Source organism: Schistocerca cancellata, chromosome 9, assembly GCF_023864275.1.
Source record: "Schistocerca cancellata isolate TAMUIC-IGC-003103 chromosome 9, iqSchCanc2.1, whole genome shotgun sequence".
Lineage (NCBI taxonomy): Eukaryota > Metazoa > Arthropoda > Insecta > Orthoptera > Acrididae > Schistocerca > Schistocerca cancellata.
The window spans coordinates 506,707,252-506,734,966 of NC_064634.1; the positions used below are offsets into that span (position 1 = coordinate 506,707,252).

The window sequence follows — 27,715 nt, forward strand, 5'->3', positions numbered from 1 at the left end:
CCTATTAATATCACGGCCTACAGCCACAGATAGCAAACATTGCGGCAATGCCCTAGAATAAGTTTCAGTAGTCTCTTTTATACGAATTACACCATAGTTTCAGAAAATCCTCCTAACAAACGTAAGTCTCCCGTGCTGCTTGGATGGTGACGATTTAAGTAGCTGATTGTCTAACATCAACCTGCATATCCGCAATACTGTCTTGATATTGATCGCTATGAAAATCAGAAAAGTACTGCGTGCAGTTACTGTACATCGAAAAATAGAAAGAAGTGTCTGTAGAAAATCTTTGTGCAAATGGAACAGAAGTTACGACAAGGAGAATAAAAGAAATGGTCTCTGCAATGCAAATTGTGTGTTAGACAAGGTGTTGTTAAAGCTGGAATAAAACGTCGTTTATAAAAAAAATGGTTTAAATGGCTCTGAGCACTATGGGACTTAACATCTGAGGTCATCAGTTCCTTAGAACTTTAGAACTACTTAAACCTAAGGACGTCACACACATCCATGCACCAGGCAGGATTCGAACCTGCGACAATAGCGGTTGCGCGGTTCCGTGCTGAAGCACATCGTTTATTAAATGAAGACGCTAAACTAATAAGGAATTGGATTTAACGGTGGTACCGTGGATATATATAGGGAAAAACTCTAGTGGTATGGCTGTGTGAAACATGTGATTGAACATGGGCATCGTGGTCTGAATTAAGGTTCAGTTACTTTTGTGAACAATTCTGCTCCCTGGTTTGGTGTGTCGAAGACCTGCACGAAAGTTAATTGAAGTATTCCTCTCTCAGAAATGCGCAATGTTGGATGTTGATCTGGTGTAAGTTGGTTTTACACGTCACACCTAGAGTCACTAACTGAAGTAAGCTCAGTAAAAATAGATGAACTTTTCATACTCCTAAATACTGTCTCCAAGTCATATTAAATAATAAGTATACGTTTCCAACGCAAATTTCGTTGTACAATTGTTAATGTTTATTTAATTGTGACACGGATCAACAGACACTGTCCATATCGAAGGAATGAATTACTGGTTAGAAACGCACTAAGGCCAGTCTCACTATCAAAGCTTTTCTCATATTGTGACAAATTATTTGTGGTCCTTTCTTCATAGTGATTTAACGAGCTGTAATCCCAGAGCACTTGTATTACGGCTTTTAGAAACACCGGTTTCGACTTGTGAGTACAAAAATTGTCAATGAAATTATTCATACCAGACGTTCATGATTATTCCTGATTAAATTAGAGAGGCCAACGACGGCAAAACTTTTTAGCTGAAAATATCGTATTCTTGTGTTTTTTAGGGGGGGAAATCCAAATATGACACTTAAAAACTGTATCACCCACCATTTCTTGACATTTTACAGTTAAATTTATTAAATTAAGCGATTCCTTAAAGAATTTAACAGCTTTTAACTAGTTAAAATAATTTAAAAAGGAGATGTAAAGAATGTAGATGACGCTGCTAGCACTGCTGAAAAACATTTGCGGGCAAGAAGAGGCCAATTCTATTTTGTATTAACAATTGATGTTTCGTTTACTGTTAGTCTAACCACACACCCCGTTTTCTGCACATGTGGTCAGTACAATCATGACTGCAAAAACTCTTCTGACAGTTTTTGTTATATTTGTGGTGAATTTGTGTTTATAAAACACCAAAGAAACATTACAGACTTTGTGAAATCTATCTAAACTTGGCGATCAAGATAAATCTTCGGCGCTGCACAAGGTATGTTATATGTGTGTTGAAGATCTGAGAAAATGGCCCAAAAAGGAGAAAAACGCCTTTAGATTTGCGGTTCCTATGATATGGAAGGAGCCAAGAAATCATTCCAATGATTGCTACTCTTTCAGAGTTGTTATTACTGGTAATAAGCTACCCTAACCTACCGTTCGCCATCCGACCAGTAAAGCATGGTGTAGATTTGACGGTTCCTGAACCACCAGATGATTTGAATTATTTTCCCTACTGAAGTATTTTCTGATGTGCAATCTGATCTAGATAAACCAGATAATGATGAATTCCATTGTAATACAGAACGTCTAGTGCCCAAGTTGTTTACTCAGACAGAGCTTAACGATTTGGTTAGGGATCTGGACTTAACGAAAGAAAAAGCTGAATTGCTTGGCTCTAGATAAAGAAGAGAAGAAATTATTGTCAGTTGGAACCAGCATATACATGTATAGAAAGAGAGAGCAGCAATTTTCCAAGTTTTTTTCTACGAGAAGGTGATTTAGTGTACTGCTCAAACATTCCCGGTCTGATGAATGAGTTTGCTATTGAAGACAAAAAGGGAGACTGGAGGCTCTTTACTGATTCATCCAAAACTAGTGATGGAAAAATGCTGCCAAGGCTGCTGAAACACCAACATGGTGGAGGCTACTGTTGGTCACTTTTCCGAGAAGTTCAGCAGGCGACTCATCGTAGAAAAGCTACACAAGAATCTTCAAAGAAAAAAGAGAAAGAAAATAGAAACCAATTCCAGCTGACAAGTGAACCCTCTATTAACACATATCATTGTTTTAAATAGCTTACTGTAAATACGGACCATGCTTATGTTGTGACAAAGCGTTTCATTTATTTCCTCATTTACCGTATAGCGTAGGATTTTTATACTATATGATAAAAAGCATATTGCTCAAAAACTGTGGATGATACAAAAAAACTACAGCTAGTTTTGGATTCAGCTCATAAAAATCTACAAAGATCAACTATCAAAAAAAAGTTTTCCAAAAAAAAATTTTCATTGGCTTGTGTTATCTTCTATCATTCTGTTGTTCAAAAAACTACATGCCTGTTGCTTGTAAAATACTAGAAAAATGCTATTCTTCCTTGTGCAGAAGGCGGTGCAGCGCTCATGTCTTGCTAGCTGAGGAAGTGCGGCATTGGACTTGTCTGCTGCCTTCCCATAACCAGGTACTTCCCCCGTTTGACCAATCTAAAGCTTTCAATTGACAACTATTTGTTCAATTTGCATGTAATTATCTGTGGTGTTTCGAATTTCGTCGCCAAAAAGTCATTTACCATATCTAAGAAAGCATTTTCTATCAAGTGAAGACAATTTTAGACTTCTGTTGAATTATGGTCTGTAGGAAACCAGACATATTTTGAACAGCAGTGTCTGAAGGAGTAAAGTGTAGATATTAGCTGCCTGAGCTCTTTTATTAAAACTGTATTCATTTAGTGTATGTGACGCACTTACTGATTACACAACATGCCTGTATGTACTTAATATACTTACAGTTCCAAAAAAAATTCCTCAGATACACTCCTGAATAAGAGCATCACCATTCTCTGGCACATTCGTATACGTTGAAAATTGATTTTACTTAATAATACACATTAGCTATGCTACTAAAGTATGGCCTCAGGGCATTCTGGTTAGTACAAGCTGTTCCGTAGACCATCTGAGAATAAGGAGTATAGCTACAACACTTCCGCTATAAGTGAGTGTATGGAGTATAGCTACAATACTTCTGCTATAGGTTTACAGTGCCATGTCAGTGCTCCAGAAAGGTGTCATTTAGGAAGAGTGGAAGTACACAGTATTATATACATCGACGTATCTTGGAACCCCTGATGTTAAGGGGCTCCGGAACGCCCTATACTTGCAATGTTAAAATAACGCTTATAAATTACATCTTTCCTCACAAAGTATTTGAGGTAGGAAGTTGAACTTTTTACAGATTATTTATTGGAATATGGGCTACAACTTAACACAGGGATTTTACAAAATTTTAGTTCAGTTATTAAAGATGATTTTTTTTCAATTGTAATGAAAAATTCACATCTTTTTTTGCAGTTTTTTATTTATATATTCAAAAATATACAGTTTTTTGGAAAAAGGCTGTGTTAAATTATGCAGAAGGCACTGTGTAACATTTACTGAAAGTTTGAAACAAATATGTTTGGAAGATCCTTAGAAAACATGTAATTAGTATGAGAAAATAAAAGTTTTGGGAATCGAGCGACAAAGATTGGATTAACTTTTTAGTGCATTCCAGGTCCATAGGACGGATTATCTTAATCCTCTCCAAACTCCTCCTCCAGCTTCCTCTTGTTCCTCCTCCTGTTTACTCTTGCTTGTATTTCTAGACTTTTTACAGCCCTGTCTGCAGCCCGAAGGCGTTCCTTGTCTAAAGCAAGCATCGCTCGTACCATGTTAGAACCTATCTTCATTCCCATATTTCTAAATACCTTGCACCTTACAATAATGTCATCATTGAAAGTCGCAACAGCATCATACACACCAAAGTGAAGTGTTTCTATTCCAACAAATACAGTCTTGGGAATTCTCGACCATATAACACTATTTACACTTTCGTTGGGGTTTTGAGTTTTTCCGTGAATACACTGTTTCAACAGTTCAGGTGCTGCTAAGTCTCTGAAAATAGGTTAGCCACATCACATACTTTATCTCACATCACTAAAATGTACCTGATGAACACGGACGTTAATAATAACACCATTTGACAGCAGTTTAACAGCGCCACAGTGGGTCACGCCCATGTAGAACACATTTCAAAAAAAATTTAAAAATAGTTGTAGTATTCGGAATTGAATAAATTATATATCTATTAATCTGAATCTGCAGATTCAGAAAACGCAAAAAAGTAAAAATTGAACTTTTCATGATTTTGAGCCTTTCTGGAGCCCCTTAAGAACTTGTGAATAAGATGGTGGGATATTATTATTTAAAAGTGTCTGGTAAATTCATCATAGCATTAAAATGTGAAAACAAATACTGAAGTGTCAATTTCTAATATTAGTTATGCAAGGAGGCCAATGAAACTTACTTTATTCGAAAGGTACTTTGCCACAGATGTGCACAAAGAAAAGAACCATGTCTGCATGTGGTAGTTAACAGTGGCATTAGGAAGTAGATGTTTTCATAGTCGTAGCTCAGGTGATAGCTTCACTATCATGGATCAAAATTCCAATACGTGATCTAAAACTGAAGTGCTACCAACTTCTGCCCTGTGTACCGATCAGCTGCCACGCTAGAAATGACACACGAAAGTAAGAACTGCCACGGCGATGATGTTGTCAGCAGCGGAAATCGAAATGTCGTAACAAAGTCTGTAAATGACGTTGTATATTGGTGTCGTTATTTCGCTTATTTTTCTGTACGAGTTACTTTGTGGTCATTTGCCACCGTTACCAGATAATCTCACGCTCCTGATTTTAAATTTCTTCATTTTCAATAGCTACAACTTCCATCTTCCCCTATTACGCGCAAACCATATTTGCTCTAGGCTATAGCTAGAAGGAAAACGATAAGAGATCAGAGGATAAGATGCAGAGCTAGACAGATGCGGTTTTTGCGTAGAGAAAGTAATAGGAATATTGACATTCATAATAATAATGCAACAATCTTATTGACTGATATATTTGCAATCTGCAATCTCTGTGATAAATTCACATGTGGCAAATTCTATTTGGTGTGTGTGTGTGTGTGTGTGTGTGTGTGTGTGTGTGTGTGGTGCTTTGCACAAGATGGTTGTGTTCAAATTACGTAACTTTTCGATATATTTAGGAAGCTTCGAAAAATACAATCCTACAACTTCGCAACAAAATCGCGCGGAATTTTCGATGGCAACAACACACCAAAAATACTTCGTCACAGTGGAATAATAAAAATTCGAAAACGGACGATAATGTAAAGTGCATCTTGAAAATCATGTGAACAGCCGTCTGATGATGAACTCGCCAGTTCGAAACCGGTAACGGCGCTATTTACCCAAATAAATAGCAGTGTTCATAGTGGCTGGTTGCTGTTTTCTTCTCTGTAAGAATTAACCTACATTAATTGCACACAGCCACGGTCTCACCATGTCAGTTTTAGACAACATAGCATAGGGTTCCATTATCTGTTGGTTAGTTATAACGGTACTGTCAAAATCCTTAATTTTAGATTCCTCACTGGATCTGTTATTGTATTTATTCGTAGTTTCTAATGCATCCACTGGGTGCCATGCTAATTCGTTCCATAGTACACCAAATGCGTCCACTGTAAGGCAGCCTAGGAAAAAAATTACTATATCGCCATATGCCTACTATCGCCTTTCAATCAGCCTCTTACATCATTCGCAAGAATTATTTTTGCAGTGGATTATTGACATTTATGTATAGATTATTGACATTTATGTATGTATTGTGCAGAAATTACAGATATTTGAACACATCTCATACTATAGTCACCACTCATTCTTGCATATCCCTTAGCTTTGTCAAAGAATGACGAACTCGTGTGAACACACCTGACTCCTTTCGACTTTGGTCTCGTGCTTGAGAAACAGGCTTTTGTAACGTGTGATCGCCGTCGACAGCTGTGGAAGCCGCATACGTATTTAAAGGTAGCCAGAAATGTAGGTGATGAGGGACAGGTAGGATAGATGCTACTGGACCTTCCCAAAGTATCGGTCAGTTATGCAACGTCTGTGTTACGACAGCAGTAGGGTTGTCTATCTGCGAGTGTAACGCTACCAAACAAGACGTGTAATTTGTCGACTAGAAATTGTTGATAATCACAATCTGTTAGTTTCTCGCTTTATGTAAATGACCGTATAGGCCTTTCACCCACAATTTCTGCCAACGTATTGATACTAAGAGGAATCTGATGCCTTGCTTCAGTGGTAACTACAGGAAGTGCCAGGCCTACGAATCGTGCGAGGCATAACTCGATACCATGATCATGTTGCAGATGACCTCGCATCTGCAAGATGAAACATGGTGCTGAGAATCTCGTCGGACGTAGATGTTACGCAAGTTTCAGTTAGACCCGTTGGCTAAGCCACAGCAGCATACTCGTACCGAGTTGATAAGGTGATGAGGTGATGAGGTGATGCTGCTCCCTTGGGAGAACTGACAGCTCCCCGCCCCCTCTCTCAACCAAAACTGACTTTCTCTAATTTCTTATAGATACATTTAGAAAATTACGTAATTTCTAAGGTAGTTTTAATAAAAATGAAGAGTAATTAGGAAATATTACTTAAATGAAGGATACAGTTGCAACGATGTAGGTAGTCGTTCTATATGTGCAACCGAAACAGAGATATATGTGTGAAGAGGCCAGTTCCCTGGAGCAGCCAGCGGCCTTTTCGATAACTGGAGGGACAGCTGTCAGCATGGTTGACTGATGTGGCCTTGGAACTTTACTCAACATGGTGTCACAAAGACACAAGTACGAGTGCTGATTATCCACACCCCACACTCGCGATAAAATTTGTACTTTTGAAAGGTTTTTTGTCCAAAGCTTTTGCGCTTTCTAAATGAGACCGAAATAGGTGAATGAGGCGCAATTTTAAAGCAAATAAAAATCTAACAAAAAAGAAGAAGTGTTTACGTCATGAAATGAGGAAATAATTACGAGGTTAACGTTTCGATACAAGCCTTTGAAGATAGTATGTTTCCTATAAGTAATTGGAAGGAACGGGGAAAAGGGTAACAGGGAAAGATTTGGAGAAAATAAGTCTCAGACTGGGGATCCCTCAATAAGCAGCGCCCGAATTGTTTTTTTTTTTTTTTAAGAGAGAGAGAGAGAGAGAGAGAGAGAGAGAGAGTGTTCAAATGTGTGTGAAATCTTTTAGGACTTACCTGCTAAGGTCATCAGTCCCTAAGCTTACGCACTACTTCACCCAAATTATCCTAAGGGCAAACACACACACCCATGCCCGAGGGAGGACTCGAACCTCCGCCGGGACCAGCCGCCCAGTCCATGACTACAGCGCCCTAAACCGCTCGGCTAATCCCGCGCGGCACCGTGTTACACAAATACTGCCTGTTATCACTTCTGGCACCAGCAGCCACAAGATAATGACGGAGATGTCAAGCATGTCGTTTCATTAGAAACAAAGTCAGAGTCAGAGGCTGGCCAGGTGTCATGTTAGGAATATCGTCAGGTTTTTTATTTATGTAATAAAATTTAGAACGCTCGTGAATTGCTTTTGTGTCATTTACAAAGTATTATGGAAAACAGAAAGTAATGGCGTCCATTAAACTGATAGCATGACATCACAAATTGTATTCAGCGTTGAAAGCCAAGATCATTCACGAAATTAAGGTCACACGTTTCAAATATTAACTTGCCAGTTCTCTTTTGTTTTAATGTTCAATGTACATCCGCTGAAGTAGAGAACGGTGAATTTAAACTTCTTGTAAGTTAGATTAATCTAAATTCTAGCGATGTCTAAAGATATCCTGTGTCCTACGAAAATAATTCGTGTACTTGTACACGCCTTATTGTGGCCAAGATAGACACGAAGCCCACGCCTACTACAGTAGTACAAGTTTATATGCCAACTAGCACTGCAGATGACGAAGAAATTGAAGAAATGTATGATGAGATAAAAGAAATTATTCAGGTAGTGAAGGGAGGCGAAAATTTAATAGTCATGGGTGACTGGAACTCGACAGTAGGAATAGGGAAACAAGGAAACATAGTAGATGAATATGGATTGGGGCTAAGAAATGAAAGAGGAAGCCGTCTGTTAGAATTTTGCACAGAGCATAACTTAATCATACCTAACACTTGGTTCAGGAAACATAAAAAAGTGTGGTATACGTGGAAGAAGCATGGAGATATTGACAGCTTTAAGATAGATTATATAATGGTAAGACAGAGGAACCAGGTTTTAGATTGTAAGACATTTCCAGGGGCAGATGTGGACTCTGAACACAATCTATTGGTAATGAACTGTAGATTAACACTGAAGAACCTGCAAAAAGGTGGGAATTTTATGAGATGGGACCTGGATAAACTGACTTAACCAGAAGTTGTACGGAGTTTCAGGGAGAGCATTAGGGAACAATTGACACGAATGGGGGAAAGAAGTACAGTAGAAGAAGAATGGGTAGCTTTGAGGGATGAAGTAGTGAAGGCAGCAGAGGATCAAGTAGGTAAAAAGACGAGGGCTAGTAGAAATTCTTGGGTAACAGAATAAAGATTGAATTTAATTAATGAAAGGAGAAAATATAAAAATGCAGTACACGAAGCAGGCAAAAAGGAATACAAACGTCTCAATAATGAGAATGACAGGAAGTGCAAAATGGCTAAGCATGGATGGATAGAGGACAAATGTAAGGATGTAGAGGCTTGTCTTACTAGGGGTAAGATAGATACTGCCTACAGGAAAATTAGACCTTTGGAGAAAAGAGAACCACTTGTATGAATATCAAGAGCTCAGATGGAAACCCAGTTCTAAGCAAAGAAGGGAAAGCAGAAATGTGGAAGGAGTATATAGAGGATCTAAACAAGGGTGATGTATTTGAGGACAATATTATGGAAATGGAAGAGGCTGTAGATGAAGATGAAATGGGAGATACGATACTGCGTGAAGAGTTTGATAGAGCACTGAAAGACCTGATTCGAAACAAGGCTCCGGGAGTAGACAACATTTCATCAGAACTACTGACGGCCTTGGGAGAGCCAGTCCAGACAAAACTCTACCACCTGGTGAGCAAGATGTATGAGACAGGCGAAATACCCTCAGACTTCAAGAAGAATATAATAGTTCTAATCCTAAAGAAAGCAGGTGCTGATAGATATGAAAATTATAGAACAATCAGTTTAATAACTTACGGATGCAAAATACTAGCGCGAATTCTTTACAAACTGGTAGAAGCCGACCTCGGGGAAGATCAGTTTGGATTCCGTAGAAATATTGGAACACGTGAGGCAATATTGACGCTATGATTTATCTTAGAAGCTAGATTAAGGAAAGGCAATCTTACGTTTCTAGCATTTGTTGACTTAGAGAAAGCTTTTGAAAATGTTGAATGGAACATTCTCTTTCAAATCCTGAAGGTGGCTGGGGTAAAATACAGGGAGCGAAAGGCTATTTACAATTTCTACAGAAACCAGATGGCAGTTTTAAGAATCGAGGGACATGAAAGGGAAGCAATGGTTGGGAAGGGAGTGAGACAGGGTTGTAGCCTGTACCCGATGTTATTCAATCTGTATATTGAGCAAGCAGTGAAGGAAACAAAAGAAAAATTCGGAGTAAGTATTATAATCCATGGAGAAGAAATAAAAATTTTGAGGTTCGACGATGACATTGTAATTCTGTCAGAGACAGCAGAGGACTTAGAAGAGCTGTTGAACAGAATGGATAGTGTCTTGAAAAGAGAATATAAGATGAATATCAACAAAAGCAAAACGAGGATAATGGAATGTAGTCGAATTAAGTCGCGTGATGCTGAGGGAATTAGATTAGGAAATGAGACACTTAAAGTAGTAAAGGAGTTTTGCTATTTAGGGAGTAAAATAACCGATGATGGTCGAAGTAGAGAGGATATAAAATGTAGACTGGCGATGGCAAGGAAAGCGTTTCTCAAGAAGAGAAATTTGTTAACATCGAATATAGATTTAGGTGTCAGGAAGTCGTTTCTGAAAGTATTTGTATGGAGTGTAGCCATGTATGTAAGTGAAACATGGACGATAACTAGTTTGGACAGGAAGAGAATAGAAGCTTTCGAAATGTGGTGCTACAGAAGAATGCTGAAGATTAGATGGGTAAATCATATAACTAATGAGGAGGTATTGAATAGGATTGGGGAGAAGAGGAGTTTGTGGCACAACTTGACTATATGAAGGGATCGGTTGGTAGGACATGCTCTGAGGCATCAAGGGATCACAAATTTACATTGGAGGGCAGCGTGGAGGGTAAAAATCGTAGAGGGAAACCAAGACATGAATACACTAAACAGATACAAGAGAATGTAGGTTACAGATGGTACTGGGAGATGAAGAAGCTTGCACAGGATAAAGTAGCATGGAGAGCTGCATCAAACCATTGTCAGGACTGAAGACCACAACAACAACAACAACAACAACAACAGAAAATGTAGCTCTTTTCGACGTTAAATACATATAAAATTTCATCGAATTTAAATGTATGTGTTTAAATAAATGTATGCCCATTTGAAAAATGAACTGTTAACAGATTTGAAATCAGCAGACAAATCATCATTTATATCACCTTTCAGTTTCCATTTAACACAGAAAAATGTTTAATTTTATTACCTAGTGCTACCAAACTACCGATTGTAATAAAGACAGTTCCATTGTCTACAGAAAAAACTGTCTTGTGATTTCCGTTTGATATCAGTCATTTCGACACGTTAAGTGGAAATCATCTCTGCGTCAGGACTGCAGCAACACTAGCCGCAGAGAGGACGCCCCAACTGGCTGACTGATGTGTTCACAATGGGAGACTGTTGAACTGTGCAGTGTCGCAGCAACCAGTTCAAAAAGGTCACAGAGAGAATTCTGAGGTTTCGCGTTTTCTGACAACAAGAAATGTCTTAGGGCTAAAATACAGTATAGTTTCTTACACAATAACAAAAAATATAAATCTCAATATGGCAAAAATTTACATTGGCTATACAAAAAATGAAACACATTTTGTGTAAGTCGCGCTCAGCCTGCTATCACGTTTTGTGGGATTTACCTACAAACGTCTCACCTGGCAATCAGCACTCCGAGATAAGCAGATATACCAACACCTGTTATCGTAATTCACCACAAAATGAAGAGGCACAGGTATTTTCGTTCTGCTTGCGTCAGGAGCAGTCAGAGCTGATCTGATCTGCGAACTGGCGCCGTGTCGGACAGTTTGAAAGACTGAGCACCTGGAGGGTCAACTCCTGCGAGAGTCGCGGCCGCGTCTGGAGTACGAACTTGGAGGGGTGTTGGAGACCGGGGCAGCAAGAAAGAGATCAGCGGAATTCTGAATTCGGAGGAAAAGAAATTCGTCGACGAATTCTCTACATATCACTCGAATGAAAAATCATCCCCTTCCATCACTCAAGATATATCACAAATAGCAGACGCATATTAACAGCTACAGTAGATATTCTCACAGTACCAAACTTTATTGGGTACTGTGTGTACGTCACTGTGGCGTGGCTGTTACGAGAAAGACATGCTATCTGCCTTCTCAGACAGCTGCATAGCCAAGGGCATTTTCGAAATTATGATCCAGTTATATCATACTGACAGAGAAAAATCGAAACGAAAATCACCTCATGCGGCCCGTATGACTGTAGAACAGGACACTAATATTCTGAGCACGCTAAACGCTTCAGAAGAGATGATTAGTTGCATTCTGAGACCGAGTCATGGTATTCAGGAACGAGTAACCTTGTGATGACTTTAAGCAGGTGAGGAATAACTTTGTTCGTTACTTTTCGCTTTTTTTGCTAAAAGGAAGCTACATGTAAATATGTAGCACGGCAATCATAATATTCAGTATTAACAGAAAAATCTCGTATTATCTGGTTGCTAAATTTCGGGAGCAGGTGATGCTTATATGATAAGCTATACTATATTCGAACATATTCTAACTGCAAAAATACTATGAATCGCTATGAAGATCACACGAAATAAAAGCGGAGGAAAATAGTAAAGGAATTACATTTCTTGGAAGGGTCTGTAAAAATGTCTAACATTTATTTATGTCACACACGGCGCTGCAGTAAGCCCTGTTCTGGAGGCCTGCTCCAGTGTTTGGGGCGAACACCACCAGCCGCGACAGTGGTTGCTGCAGGAGTAGAGGGGCGCACAGTTGGGGTCCTAACAGGTTGCCGCAGCTCATTCATAACTGTATCACAAATTACTGACGAATTTAGGCTGGCGAGGTATGGAAGAAACAAGATATTGTTCTTGCAAAACACTGTCATTTGTATTTCATTAAACCAATACAGATTGTAGTAGACTTTGCAAGGACTCGACTGCCTTCAGTATGAGTCTCTCACAGGATCATCAGAATAAGTTGAGGAGATTAGTGTTTAACGTCACGTCGAGAACATCAGAATAAGTGTACCATTCTGAACAGAAAATCTTCTCTTGTTCAGCATGAATTTAGTAGTATGACAAGAAGTGGACAACTTTCGCTTCAAGCTTCGTCCACCACGCAACAGAGTGTTTCCATTGAAAAATACTTGCTTTTCAACAACATCTGCGGTCCACAAGCCACAGTTTGTCACGAGTTTTTTGGTTAATCGGTTTGGTGTTGCAGCATCTTGTAGTGACTGTCAGTAAGACTAGTACTGACCACTGAGCAGTTCATGGACAGGCAGCAGGAATACAGAACTGCCAGTCACTCCACCTTCAGCCAGGACAGTGAACTGGTATCGCCCCCCCCCCCCAAACGAAGCCCCACCCCCCTCCTCACTCCCAAAATGACTGCCCCTTCCTATACTGCAGCGCCTGCAGTGACGGCCGAGTCTGCGTGGCTCCAGACACTGGCAGTCCTAAGCTATGCCTGCGGCGAGCAGTTGCGGCCGCCATTGCTGCCCCATCAACAGTTGCGAGTCTGACTGTCAGGATCCCATGACTGCCATTCGAATTCGGAAGCAGTGGATTCAGAATGCGAGTACTCAGTGACGTGCACGATCTCAGTAGCCTCGCGCCGTTGGCGTCCTTGAGAGGACTCACTGTTTGCTTGGCAATGCAGTATCGTAGATCTGTCACACGTATGTTGTGTCGAAAAATCATTTGCATAACAGCAAGACGAGTACCCACACGGACAATGTGAGGATGTCTGCAGTACTGAGCACTGTCATTACAGGGAACAGGGACCATTGTTTCAGCTTTCATTGACAGAACCATAGAGACGGGCACACTGAAATCGTACACTCAACAACAGCACAGCCCATAACTGTAGCACCATGTTATCATATTGGAGGAGTCACGGTTCTCTGTACAGAAACGTAATGCATGTGTGTGTGTGCCTAGGAGAATAAATATTGCCAGACTGTATTTGTCATTACCCCTTACAGGACCATTGCGCGATGATTTTAAGGACTTCCAGAGCTGATGGAGAGGGAAAAATATATCAGTCTGAGACAAAGGAGACCAGTCTGGAAATGAACGAGCCGGAAGTTGTAAGCCAAAATTTTTCCTGACTCTTCTGTCAGTGAAATACATGTTCCAGAGCTTTTGGTGCTAAGGTTTTAGAGTACTTTCGAACTTGATTCTAAAGAACAAAACCACAAAAAAGTCTAGTAAACATTGTCTGTAAGTTGCATACCTTAATACACTAGTGGCCATTAAAATTGCTACACCAAGAAGAAATGCAAATGATAAACGGGTAGTCATGGGACAAATATATTTTACTAGAACTGACATATCATTACATTTTCACGCAAGTTGGATGAATACATCTTGAGAAATCAGTATCCAGAACAACCACCTCTGGCCGTAATAACGGCCTTGATAAGTCAATTCAAACAGAGCTTGGATAGCGTGTGCAGGTACAGCTCCCCATGCAGCTTCAACACGATACCACAGTTCATCAAAAGTAGTGACTAGCGTATTGTGACGAGCCAGTTGCTCGGCCACCATTGTCCAGACGTTTTCAGTTGGTGAGAGATCTGGAGAATGTGCTGGCCAGGGCAACAGTCGAACATTTTCTATATCCAGAAAGGCCCATACAGGACCTGAAACATGCGGTCGTGCATTATCCTGCTGAAATGGAGGGGTTCGCAGGCATCGAATGTAGGGTAGAGCCACAGGTCGTAACACATCTGAAATGTAACGTCCACTGTTCAAAGTGCCGTCAATGCGAACAAGAGGTGACCGAGACGTGTAACCAATGGCACCCCATACCATCACGCCAGGTGATACACCAGTATGGCGATGACGAATACACGCTTCCAATGTGCGTTCACCGCGATGTCACCAAACACGAATGCGACCATCATGATGCTGTAAACAGAACCTTGATTCATCCGAAAAAATGATGTTTTGCCATTCGTGCATCCTGATTCGTCGTTGAGTACACCATCGCAGGCGCTCCTCTCTGTGATGCAGCGTCAAGGGTAACCGCAGGCATGGTCTCCGAACTGATAGTCCATGCTGCTGCAAACGTCGTCGAACTGTTCGTGCAGATGGTTGATGTCTTGCAAACGTCCCCACCTGTTGATTAAGGGATCGAGCCGTGGCTGCACGATCCGTTACAGCCATGGGGATAAGATGCCTGTCATCTCGACTGCTAGTGATACGAGGTCGTTGGGATCAGCCTGGCGTTCCGTATTACCCTCCTGAACCCACCGATTGCATATCCTACAAACAGTCATTGGATCTCGACCAACGCTAGCAGCAGTGTCGCGATACGATAAACCGCAATCGCGATAGGCTACAATCCGACCTTTATCAAAGTCGGAAACGTGATGGTGCGCATTTCTCCTCCTTACACGGGGTCTCACAACAACGTTTCACCAGGCAACGCCTGTCAACTCCTGTTTGTGTATGAGAAATCGGTGGGAAACTTTCCTCATGTCAGCACATTTTAGGTGTCGCCACCGGCGCCAACCTTGTGTGAATACTCTGGAAAGCTAATCATATGCATCACACAGCATCTTCTTTCTGTCGGTTAAATTTCGCGTCTGCAGCATGTCATTTTCGTGGTGTAGCTATTTTAATGGCCAGTAGTGTAGTTATGAGCACTTGTTCATCTTCAGAATGTGATACATATCCCCTCTACTGAAGATGCTCTTAAAGTATGCATTACACGGCCTATATTTAGTGGCTTTTTCTTTTATGTTTTGCTCCGTACTACATCCTCCAACATTAAGGAAAGCAAAGACCTTACAGTACAAGATATGTGTTTCGCAGTATGGACGGTGAACAAGTGCATTTCTCAGTCCATCAGTTCTCACATATGACTATTCACTCGAGGCAAACACAACTCAACAACGGACATACGAAATACAACCACACTCATTCTGCAGACGATGACAGAACAAAACGAAATTAAAAGTTTGATGTTATTCAAAGTTAGATTGGGTCAGTATTTTTTGCCATAGAACAAAAGTATCACAGTCCGCTCTGACATTTTGGATGCAGAAAAATCAAATGACCGCTTGGGAGTAGACAGACGGATTGTATAAGCCTACTAAATGTCACACCTGGTGACAGACGCTCGAGATAACCACGCGCTGATGTGCGCCACATCATTACAGCAATGCAGAGCATGGTGACGTCACGCGGCCTTCTGTAGCCGTATAAGGAAGTGTGGGCTGTGACACTGAGCACACTGCGACTCCTGCAGCTGCCGGGACGCTCCGTGTGTTGGCCGCGGCGACGAGCATCACTTGCCTGGAGACACCCCTCCCTCACTCTACGGTGAGTCCTGTTAACCCTTACGGTTTCTTCATACACTGAGTGCCCCATTGTACTTCGCGTCGATAATTCCTCTTCCAACTCTGCAGCGTTACGACATACAGACTAAATTGAATCCAGTTATCAAATGGACAGAGCCCATTGCAAAGTAAAGGCAATGTCTGTCACGTGGCCTGTACCTGTCCGGTATTCACGACGTTTCGTTTTGCGGCGGAGTGGGGTTCGGTTTTCTTTCTTATTGTTATCACATTCTCACAATTCAGTCGACCTACCTCGATATGCTTCTTGTCTGCTCCTTGTCCTTTCAGTCTGTCATCGCAGGTACTGTCTAGGTGGTGCAAAGCAGAGTTAAAGAAATTGCCACTCAATACTTACCAGAGAGAGGCCGCGGAACTCTACTTAAAAATCATTTCCTGAATGTTTATGATAAATATCGAGTGTCTGGAGTATACCTTCATGTACCAAAAAGTTTAAATTTCTATTGACTATTTATTGTCACTAAAAGTCATGAAACTACTCTCAAGTCCGTATTTACTGTATCTTATACTGTATCTACAAGTTTACATTGGTAAAGATGTGATACATGTAGTCGTACGAAAGCCGCCAGAATTTTGCAAGTTCAACCAGAACATTATTCACTATCGAAACAGTCACCGACCCACAGCTTTGAGCGATTTCAACGTCCGGTCGATTTGGGTATATTGCTTTACAGAAGTGCTCGCTATACAACTCTGTCATTAATGCGAAAAGTGCAGCGCGGATTTTGTAACTTTGATAGGAATATTCCCCACGCGGCAATCTTTCACACGGAAGCGCATGAGATTACCAAACGTTCACCAAAATGCCTCGGGCTCAAGTGACTTTGGGTTATCCGTAACAGAAGCCAATTTACGTCCCTAATTCTTCATATTACATACTGTTTTCAAAGAGCAGCCTAACATGACGTGCTCGGAAAATGGTTCGGAAGCGACTGTTCTAGGCAGTGTCCTCGTACAGGTAACACACCACTCTCCGCTCTGGAGGCTCTCAATTTTGATTTGCTGTTGTTCTGAATGACTAATGAGAACACCCGTTCTAAATGATTTTCGCAGAAAAATCCTATCTTGTCCAATCACAGTTTAGAAACTAATTTTACATCAGCAAAGTTTCCATTTATTGCATTATATTTATTTATGAACTAAAATGACAAAAAACCTTATTCCATCCATAATGTTTTTCCTAGCTACCTTTTACAAAAGCATGTGCACTCAGACTTATGTCACATGACTCGTGGTTCTTCCCGCAAATTTTTCTCACGGTTTGGATTTCACATACGCCTTCATAAAATAAAACACTTTGAAATGTCACATCTTCCTCATTCACTCTCTCAATCACTCTGATGCACTCGCATAACAAACAACTGAATATTAATTTCAAAAGGTTCCAATATTATGTCAAACACAAATTACAAATGTAAATGAAAGTTTCTAGTTGACTGGTTTGTAGGAGCTGCACGTCTCATCATAGTGTTGTTGTTGTGGTCTTCAGTCCTGAGACTGGTTTGATGCAGCTCTCCATACTACTCTATCCTGTGCAAGCTTCTTCATCTCCCAGTACCTACTGCATCCTACATCCTTCTGAATCTGCTTAGTGTATTCATCTCTTGGTCTCCCCCTACGATTTTTACCCTCCACGCTGCCCTCCAATACTAAATTGGTGATCCCTTGATGCCTCAAAACATGTCCTACCAACCGATCCCTTCTTCTGGTCAAGTTGTGCCACAAACTTCTCTTCTCCCCAATCCTATTCAATACTTCCTCATTAGTTATGTGATCTACCCATCTAATCTTCAGCATTCTTCTGTAGCACCACATTTCGAAAGCTTCTATTCTCTTCTTGTCCAAACTATTTACCGTCCATGTTTCACTTCCATACATGGCTACACTCCATACAAATACTTTCAGAAATGACTTCCTGACACTTAAATCTATACTCGATGTTAACAAATTTCTCTTCTTCAGAAACGCTTTCCTTGCCATTGCCAGTCTACATTTTATATCCTCTCTACTTCGACCATCATCAGTTATTTTGCTCCCCAAATAGCAAAACTCCTTTACTACTTTAAGTGTCTCATTTCCTAATCTAATACCCTCAACATCACCCGACTTAATTCGACTACATTCCATTATCCTCTTTTTGCTTTTGTTGATGTTCATCTTATATCGTCCTTTCAAGACACTGTCCATTCCGTTCAACTGCTCTTCCAAGTCCTTTGCTGTCTCTGACAGAATTACAATGTCATCGGCGAACCTCAAAGTTTTTATTTCTTCTCCATGGATTTTAATACCTACTCCGAATTTTTCTTTTGTTTCCTTTACTGCTTGCTCAATATACAGATTGAATAACATCGGGGAGAGGCTACAACCCTGTCTTACTCCCTTCCCAACCACTGCTTCCCTTTCATGCCCCTCGACTCTTATAACGGCCATCTGGTTTCTGTACAAATTGTAAATAGCCTTTCGCTCCCTGTATTTTACCCTTGCCACATTCAGAATTTGAAAGAGAGTATTCCAGTCAACATTGTCAAAAGCTTTCTCTAAGTCTACAAATGCTAGAAACGTAGGTTTGCCTTTCCTTAATCTTTCTTCTAAGATAAGTCGTAAGGTCAGTATTGCCTCACGTGTTCCAGTATTTCTACGGAATCCAAACTGATCTTCCCCGATGTCGGCTTCTACTAGTTTTCCATTCGTCTGTAAAGAATTTGTGTTAGTATTTTGCAGCTGTGGCTTATTAAACTGATTGTTCGGTAATTTTCACATCTGTCAACACCGGCTTTCTTTGGGATTGGAATTATTATATTCTTCTTGAAGTCTGAGGGTATTTCGCCTGTTTCATACATCTTGCTCACCACATGGTAGAGTTTTGTTAGGACTGGCTCTCCCAAGGCCGTCAGTAGTTCCAATGGAATGTTGTCTAATCCAAGGGCCTTGTTTCGACTCAGGTCTTTCAGTGCTCTGTCAAACTCTTCACGCAGTATCGTATCTCCCATTTCATCTTCATCTACATCCTCTTCCATTTCCATAATATTGTCCTCAAGTACATCGCCCTTGTATAGACCCTCTATATACCCCTTCCACCTTTCTGCCTTCCCTTCTTTGCTTAGAACTGGGTTTCCATCTGAGCTCTTGATGTTCATACAAGTGGTTCTCTTATCTACAAAGGTCTGTTTAATTTTCCTGTAGGCAGTATCTATCTTACCCCTATTGAGATAAGCCTCTACATCCTTGCATTTGTCCTCTAGCCATCCCTGCTTAGCCATTTTGCACTTCCTGTCGATCTCATTTTTGAGACGTTTGTAATCCTTTTTGCCTGCTTCATTTACTGCATTTTTGTATTTTCTCCTTTCATCAATTAAATTCAATATTTCTTCTGTTACCCAAGGATATCTACTAGCCCTCGTCTTTTTACCTACTTGATCCTCTGCTGCCTTCACTACTTCATCCCTCAAAGCTACCCATTCTTCTTCTACTGTATTTCTTTCCCCCATTCCTATCAATTGTTCCCTTATGCTCTTCCTGAAACTCTGTACAACCTCTGGTTCTTTCAGTTTAACCAGGTCCCATCTCCTTAAATTCCCACCTTTTTGCAGTTTCTTCAGTTTTAATCTACAGGTCACAACCAATAGATTCTGGTCAGAGTCCACATCTGCCCCTGGAAATGTCTTACAATTTAAAACCTGGTTCCTAAATCTCTGTCTTACCATTATATAATCTATCTGATATCTTTTAGTATCTCCAGGGTTCTTCCATGTATACAACCTTCTATCATGATTCTTAAACCAAGTGTTAGCTATGATTAAGTTGTGCTCCGTGCAAAATTCTACCAGGCGGCTTCCTCTTTCATTTTTTAGCCCCAATCCATATTCACCTACTACGTTTCCTTCTCTCCCTTTTCCTACACTCGAATTCCAGTCACCCATGACTATTAAATTTTCGTCTCCCTTCACTATCTGAATAATTCCTTTTGTTTCATCATACATTTCTTCAATTTCTTCGTCATCTGCAGAGCTAGTTGGCATATAAACTTGTACTACTGTAGTAGGTGTGGGCTGCGTATCTATCTTGGCCACAATAATGCGTTCACTATGCTGTTTGTAGTACCTTACCCGGATTCCTATTTTCCTATTCATTATTAAACCTACTCCTGCATTACCCCTATTTGACTTTGTGTTTATAAGACCAGAAGTCTTGTTCCTCCTGCCACCGAACTTCACTAATTCCCACTATATCTAACTTTAACCTATCCATTTCCCTTTTTAAATTTTCTAACCTGCCTGCCCAATTAAGTGTTCTGACATTCCATCACAGAATAAAATGATAATTAAATCGAGACCCTAAGCTCCCGACAGGACATGTCCGAAAGAACAGATACCAACTTCATATAGTTAATGCTAACTGGCCATTGACCTTCTTCTTCTGTGCTGGATGCAAACGCATTGCCCGAACTCTTATAGGACTCGGTAAGATTGTCTGCCACGAGTAATGAGTGTAATGGGCAGGGGTACTACGAATACAGTGTGTGGACATTACGTTGAGAATGTGGGTCTCACGGGGGGCGTACAAGGGATAAGTCCCTGCAGTCGCACTATCCTCTGTGCCCTCGGTGGCTCAGATGGATAGAGCGTCTGCCATGTAAGCAGGAGATCCTGGGCACGAGTCCCAGTTGGGGCACACATTTTCAACTGTCGCTGTTGCCGGCAGCTTATGGTCTTGACTTAATTATCATTTCATTCTAGAGACCTGCATGGTCACCGATGGTATCTGTTCTTTCGGACATTTCTGAAAGGACAGATACCATCTCTATATATTCTCATAATAGCTCCATATGATGTTGAAGGAACGGTTTTGAGATTTTTAGGTAAAATTTTCTGTCTTCGAAACTGTGATGAATAACTAAATGAAATTTGGATGATATAATTTTAGCAATAACAAAAATAATTATTGTAGTTTATTTAAATTCATAGGGATAATAGTTATCCTTAGCGTTCTATTGGCAGGCTGATTCACTGCAGGTGTGTCAGGTGAATCAGCTGCGTTGTAACTAAAGAAAGAGAAAAAAAAAAAAAAACGAACGAATCTCCCGCAACTACAGGTGCTCAGAGCTCCATACTTATTTGCACCTATGATAACACGAAATAACTTGCTACATTACAGTTTGTATTACGTTTTATGTTCGAACACTTGTCTCATGCTTGGAAGATGAAAAGCAAGTATTTCTGGTTAAGCTGATAGACGTCAACGTAATAAACAAGTCTAGGGTAGACACCAAGAAACCAAGCATCTCGATTTCGTGTCTAGTTTGTCGACTCCGTCATTATAATTTTTTTTCACTTCAGCAGAAGTACTCTTGTCACTCCGAAAATTAAGGGCAGAACAATTTGTCGACAACCCTCTATCAGTTACACTGAGCCCAAATAATGAATGCCACACTTTGAACAATGCGTGTAATACAGAATACAAACAGGACTGAATTCCAGAACAACTTACACTACCGAACTAACGTAACAGCTAAATGACAACAGCCCTTTATACTTGGTTTATTCCCGAACAAGTTTTGGTGAAACAGTAATTATAGGTGGAAACTTTAATCGTAGAACCATACGAACAAATCAAAAAGTGAAAAATAATCAGACTTCTCAGTAATGTAACTTTGGCTCCACGAAGGAAATGGTAATTCACTTCAAGGTCATAATGAGATACAATAGCTGTTGTTCACTAATGATTTGCATATTCTTTTACATCGAATTCGTATGTGACAGAACCTCATGCAAACATATGCTGCACGCGGTTAAGTTCTATGGTGCTGTGCTAACAGAGAGTCGTTTTTACTTCCCGTGTAAGTATTCACACGTTCGGACAACCAGTCAAAGGACTCATTCTTGCATTACGGGAATAATCGCAGTCATCATGCCACACAGGTCAATCGTAGTGGAGAGATAACGAAGCAAGAAATTCTCTTATGTTGCAAGTTATACGATTTAATGTTAAGACAGAAAGAAATTGGTTCGTTTGTGGTTTACTGTAATTTGGAAACCGAGTATATGTTTCGGTTAACATACCTTGCATCACACCAGCAGGCTGTTACGAAAATTTACGGGCAAGGATGAAGTATAATAATGTCCTGTGACTAGGGCCTCCCGTCGGGTAGACCGTTCGCCTGGTGCAAGTCTCTCGAGTTGACGCCACTTTGGCGACTTGCTTGTTAATGGGGATGAAATGATGATGATAAGGACAACACAACACCCAGTCCGTGAGTGGAGAAAATCTCCGACCCAGCCAGGAATCGAACCCGGGCCCTTTGGATTGACATTCTGACATGCTGACCACTCAGCTACCAGGGGCGGACAAGGATGGAGTGACTTAGCAAGATTCCAATTAAAAAGAAAATCGACCGAGTCTATGAGCGAGTCATGATCACGAGTCTTCGGGTTTGATGACATTATTTGTTATTTGCGTGTGAGGGTTATCCGAACTTTTCCGAACTTCTAAAAGTGTCTTACGTGAGTGTAATTCAGTTAACTGTTTTGATTTCATTATTTACCACAAGAATTCAAATGGTTTAAATGGCTCTGAGCACTATGGGACTTAACATCGGAGGGCATTAGTCCCTTATAACTTAGAACTACTTAAACGTAACTAACCTAAGGACATCAAACTCATCGATGCCCGAGGCAGGATTCGAACCTGCGACCATAGCGGTCGCGCGGTTCCAGACTGAAGCGCCTAGAACCGCTCGGCCATACCGGCCGGCTTACCAAAAGAATTAAATCGGTCCCATTCTAAAGTGTGAATAGATTTGGTTAACTGTAATAATGCACTCATTTACTAGACAGAGCTGCGCATCATCCTTGTAAGGAAAATGAAAATAGATATACTTCGTTAGTGTTTAACCCTTGTTACAATTATAGGGACCAACATAGTAGAGGACATTCTTTTATGCATTTGAAGCAGGTACTGTCATACCTCAATAAATAAAAATACGAGATTATTCCAGGAGTGTTGCATATTTTTGGAATCATGCAGTCGTCTGTTGGTGGCCTGAAGATCTTTAGAGCTGGTAGCGGGTGGGTGCGCGCCTGTTCAGAGCTGCTGCCGCTGCTGACCTCACAGTGCAGTCAACGGTGAGCAATTCAGCGAGTCTGGCTTCTGATGCGAGACAGGGCACGTAAACGTCGTTACGGCTGTGAGAGGTTAATGTCGTACATGCGAAGAAGAATTACGAGATCTGTAATGGGAACAGAATATGGATTGAAAATGGTTCAAATGGCTCTAAGCACTATGGGACTTAACATCTGAGGTCATCAGTCCCTTAGAACTTACAACTACTTAAACCTAACTAACCTAAGGGTATCACACACATCCATGCCCGAGGCAGGATTCGAACTTGCGACCGTAGCAGCAGCGCGGTTCCGGACTGAAGCGCCTAGAAGCGCCCGGCTACATCGGCCGGCAATATGGATTGAGAGTAATGTGAACAAAAATGAAAATAATAAGTAGTAGCAGAAACGAGAAGAGCGAGAAATTTAAAATCAGATTTGGGGATCACATAGTAGAATAAGTCAGGGAATTGTGCTAACTAAGCAGCAAATTAACCCATAACGGATGGAGTAAGGAGGACATAAAAATCAGACTAGCACTGGTAAAAAGGACATTCCCGTCCAATTTGAGGAAGAAATTTCCGGAAATGTATGTTTGAAGATTAGCATTGTATGGTAGTCAAACATGACTGTGGGAAAACCGGAACAGAAGAGAAGCGAAACATTTGAGATGTGGTGCTGCAGAAGAATGTTGAAAATAAGGTGAACTAATAAAGTAAGGAATGAGGAGGTTCTCCTCAGAATTAGCGAGGAAAGGAGTATATCGGAAACACTGGCAAGAAGAAGGGGCAGGATGATAGGACATCTGTTAATAGATGAGGGAATAACTATGTAGGCTAAATAGTGTAAAGGAGGATAGAGATTGGAATACATCCAGCAAATAATTTAGGACGCAGGTTGCAATTGCTACTGAAAGATGAAAAGGTTGGCACAGGACAAGAATTCGTCGTGGGCCGCGTTACACCACTCATCTACATCTACATCTACATCCACACTCCGCAAGCCACCTGACGGTGTGTGGCGGAGGGTACCTTGAGTACCTCTATCGGTTCTCCCTTCTATTTCAGTCTCGTATTGTTCGTGGAAAGAAGGATTGTCGGTATGCCTCTGTGTGGGCTCTAATCTCTCTGATTTTATCCTCATGGTCTCTTCGCGAGATATACGTAGGAGGGAGCAATATACTGCTTGACTCCTCGCTGAAGGTATGTTCTCGAAACTTCAACAAAAACCCGCACCGAGCTACTGAGCGTCTCTGCAGGAGTTTATCTATCATCTCCGTAACGCTTTCGCGATTACTAAATGATCCTGTAACGAAGCGCGCTGCTTTCCGTTGTATCTTCTCTATCTCTCCTATCAACCCTATTCGGTACGGATCCCACACTGCTGAGCAGTATTCAAGCAGTGGGCGAACAAGCGTTCTGTAACCTACTTTCTTTGTTTTCGGATTGCATTTCCTTAGGATTCTTCCAATCAATCTCAGTCTGGCATCTGCTTTACCGACGATCAATTTTATATGATCATTCCATTTTATATCACACCTAATGCGTACTCCCAGATAATTTATGGAATTTACTGCTTCCAGTTGCTGACCTGCTATATTGTGGCTAAATGATAGAGGATCTTTCTTTCTATGTGTTCGCAGCACATTACACTTGTCTACATTGAGATTCAATTGTCATTCCCTGCACCATGCGTCAATTCGCTGCAGATCGTCCTGCTTTTCAGTACAATTTTCCATTGTTACAACCTCTCGATATACAACAGCATCATCCGCAAAAAGCCTCAGTGAACTTCCGATGTCATCCACAAGGTCATTTATGTATATTGTGAATAGCAACGGTCCTATGACACTCCCCTGGGGCACACCTGAAATCACTCTTACTTCGGAAGACATGCTGCGTTCCGTTATCTAGGAACTCTTCAATCCAATCACACAATTGGTCTGATAGTCCATATGCTCTTACTTTGTTCATTAAACGACTGTGGGGAACTGTACCGAACGCCTTGCGGAAGTCAAGAAACACGGCATCTACCTGGGAACCCGTGTCCAAGGCTGATCACTCAAATAAAAAAATTGAGAACCCTTAATTGCTGATAATGATGCAGTAGGGGAGAGAGCATTAAACCAAAAGGTAGTGTGGTACTCGTTACAGAACACTGAAACTGCTATACATGCGGATCACCAATGTTAAAATGGCATGACTAAGAGGTTATCGATGCTGAAAAATGATTCGCTAAAGATGGGACCGGGAATTGAGAGAGGTAAAATGTAGCAATATCTGTTTCTAAATTACACATCCCAGAGTGTATGCAAATGTTTGCATTTCTTCAGTGTTCAGTCATAGGAGACAGGCAACAGATATGCATGCAGTCCTCGCGTAAGCCGAAATGAAGAAGAAGGCAGAGAGACATCTTTCATAATTTGCCCCATAAAATTAAGCCGTGGTACATCTCTAGTACTTTTTCCATTCACTTACCTATTATTGCTTGTAGGGGTACTCACATTTCACAGACAACCAATAATCTGAACTCTGTTTAGTGACGGTATTCCACAAACTCCCCTTCTCACACACTGTTAAGAATTTCTCCGCTTGTTATGTTATCAATAGCTTTTTATGTTCGGGACGCGCTTGTAACAGCATACCTCGAAAGGTTACAGTCGCCGTCTTTCCTCTGTCTCCAGGATGCAGGTCTCACAGCCACACACTGCCACACTCGAAACATGCCCTTCCTGATCTATTTTTTCTCATTTGTTACTTTTGGAGCTATATATCATCATCCTGTATCGAAGGTACTTTTTTCACTGACAGTTCTGCTTTCTATTTCAAATTTGCTTCTTACAGCTCTCGTGAACTTGTTTCTCAAATAGGTAAACGAGTCACCATGTTGCAGTAGATTGTCACATATTTATATATATATATATATACACTCTAACACTGGTTAGTCGTTCATTGTCACAAATGGCTGGTTCAAATGGCTCTGAGAACTATGGGACTTAACTTCTGAGGTCGTCAGTCCCCTAGAACTACTTAAACCTAACTAACCTAAGGACATCACACACATCCATGCCCGAGGCAGAATTTGAAACTGCAACCGTAGCAGTCGCGCGGTTCCGGACTGAAGCGCCTAGAACCGCTCGGCCACAGCGGCCGGACTTTGTCACAGAAAATCTCACTTAGTTCAGATGGATTTATTGACGTCCTATATTCATTCCACATAATTTTATCCATTTATTAAAAATGCATCGACGATTTATTCTCTATCAAGCTATACATGTGTGTACCAAGTGCATCCAGTTTTTTCTCATTTATTATGAGATCCTTCTCCTTGTTATAAGGCTGCCATACAAAATATCAGTTTCACCACTGAGAAATGGTGAAACAAATTTTGTGTTATATTCTTACTTTCTTCAGACCTTCAAACACTTTCTGTATATCTGCAATAGCTATGACAGTGGCAGTGCAATTTGTGGAAAATAAATTGACAACTAATTCTGAAGCTAATATTTCTTCCCTGATTCCTCAGCTTTCTGGAAGCCAAATGTGTATTCTGAGAAAGTGGCACATTTGTTTGAAGACGTTGTAGGTCATTATTTTGTGATACATTCGCAACTAGGGTAAATTATTCGTAAGTTTAGCTTTTGTAACAGTTCTGACACTAAATGTAACTGGGTTTTCTCTTTTGATGCTAGTCAATTGTCAGGATGAGCATAACTGCAATGGGCATTTAATTCTAAAGCATCATGTCAGGGTTAAAATACTAAAATTTTTCTCTCTTAACAACATGTGGGCAGGGTGGGTTCTTCCTTGTCTCGGATATGAGGTAAAATGAAACAGCATTTTTACATAAGATAACTTTTACTGAAGATTTGTACAACTGTTTCCTCACTCGGTGTTCTGGCTCGGAGAACGGCAGCTGTGTCGTTTGCGAAGCCTTCTGCTACGGCAGCGGCGGCGGCGGCGTCTGATTACGCGTGGCGGTTTGTATCTCGTGTCACCGTCTCGCCCAGTTGACTGGAGACGCGCATCTTGCTGTGGCCCGTTTAATTATTCAGAACGAGGTCGTGAATCGCATGGTGATATCTTGGATGTGGTGTCCCAGTGTTTCTCTTCTCCGAGCGGCCGCGTGTGTTGTGCGTCGGCCAGCGGAGCGGCGCGGCGGGGGGAGGCCAGTATCCCGGACTCGAACAATGAACTCCCGCCTGCCAGTCTTCGGCTGACAGATCTTCATCCCAGCTCACAGGTGACTGCTGATGTGAGGCCATCTCCTTCCCGTCCTCACGAGTCTCCCGGGTACGTAAAAATCAGACTTCAAATACCTTTTAACTTCTGTCTTCTGGCGCCGAGGCTGCTGCTTGCTATTCCATTACAGCGGCGGACTTGGTGCGTCTGTGTATGATGTTGTCGCTTCTTGCATGGCGGTCTTCAGCACCGAAACTGACTGAAAACTA

General features: G+C 41.1%; 1 protein-coding gene across 1 annotated transcript in view; it reads left to right on the forward strand.

The window, feature by feature from the left end:
• Nucleotides 1-27,715, forward strand: part of LOC126101533 (uncharacterized) — a 760,565-nt gene that overhangs the window by 497,842 nt on the left and 235,008 nt on the right. Inside the window, exon 5 of the mRNA XM_049912174.1 lies at nt 16,060-16,133. Coding sequence (XP_049768131.1) covers nt 16,060-16,133 — 74 coding nt within the window. The remainder of the gene's footprint in view (nt 1-16,059; nt 16,134-27,715) is intronic.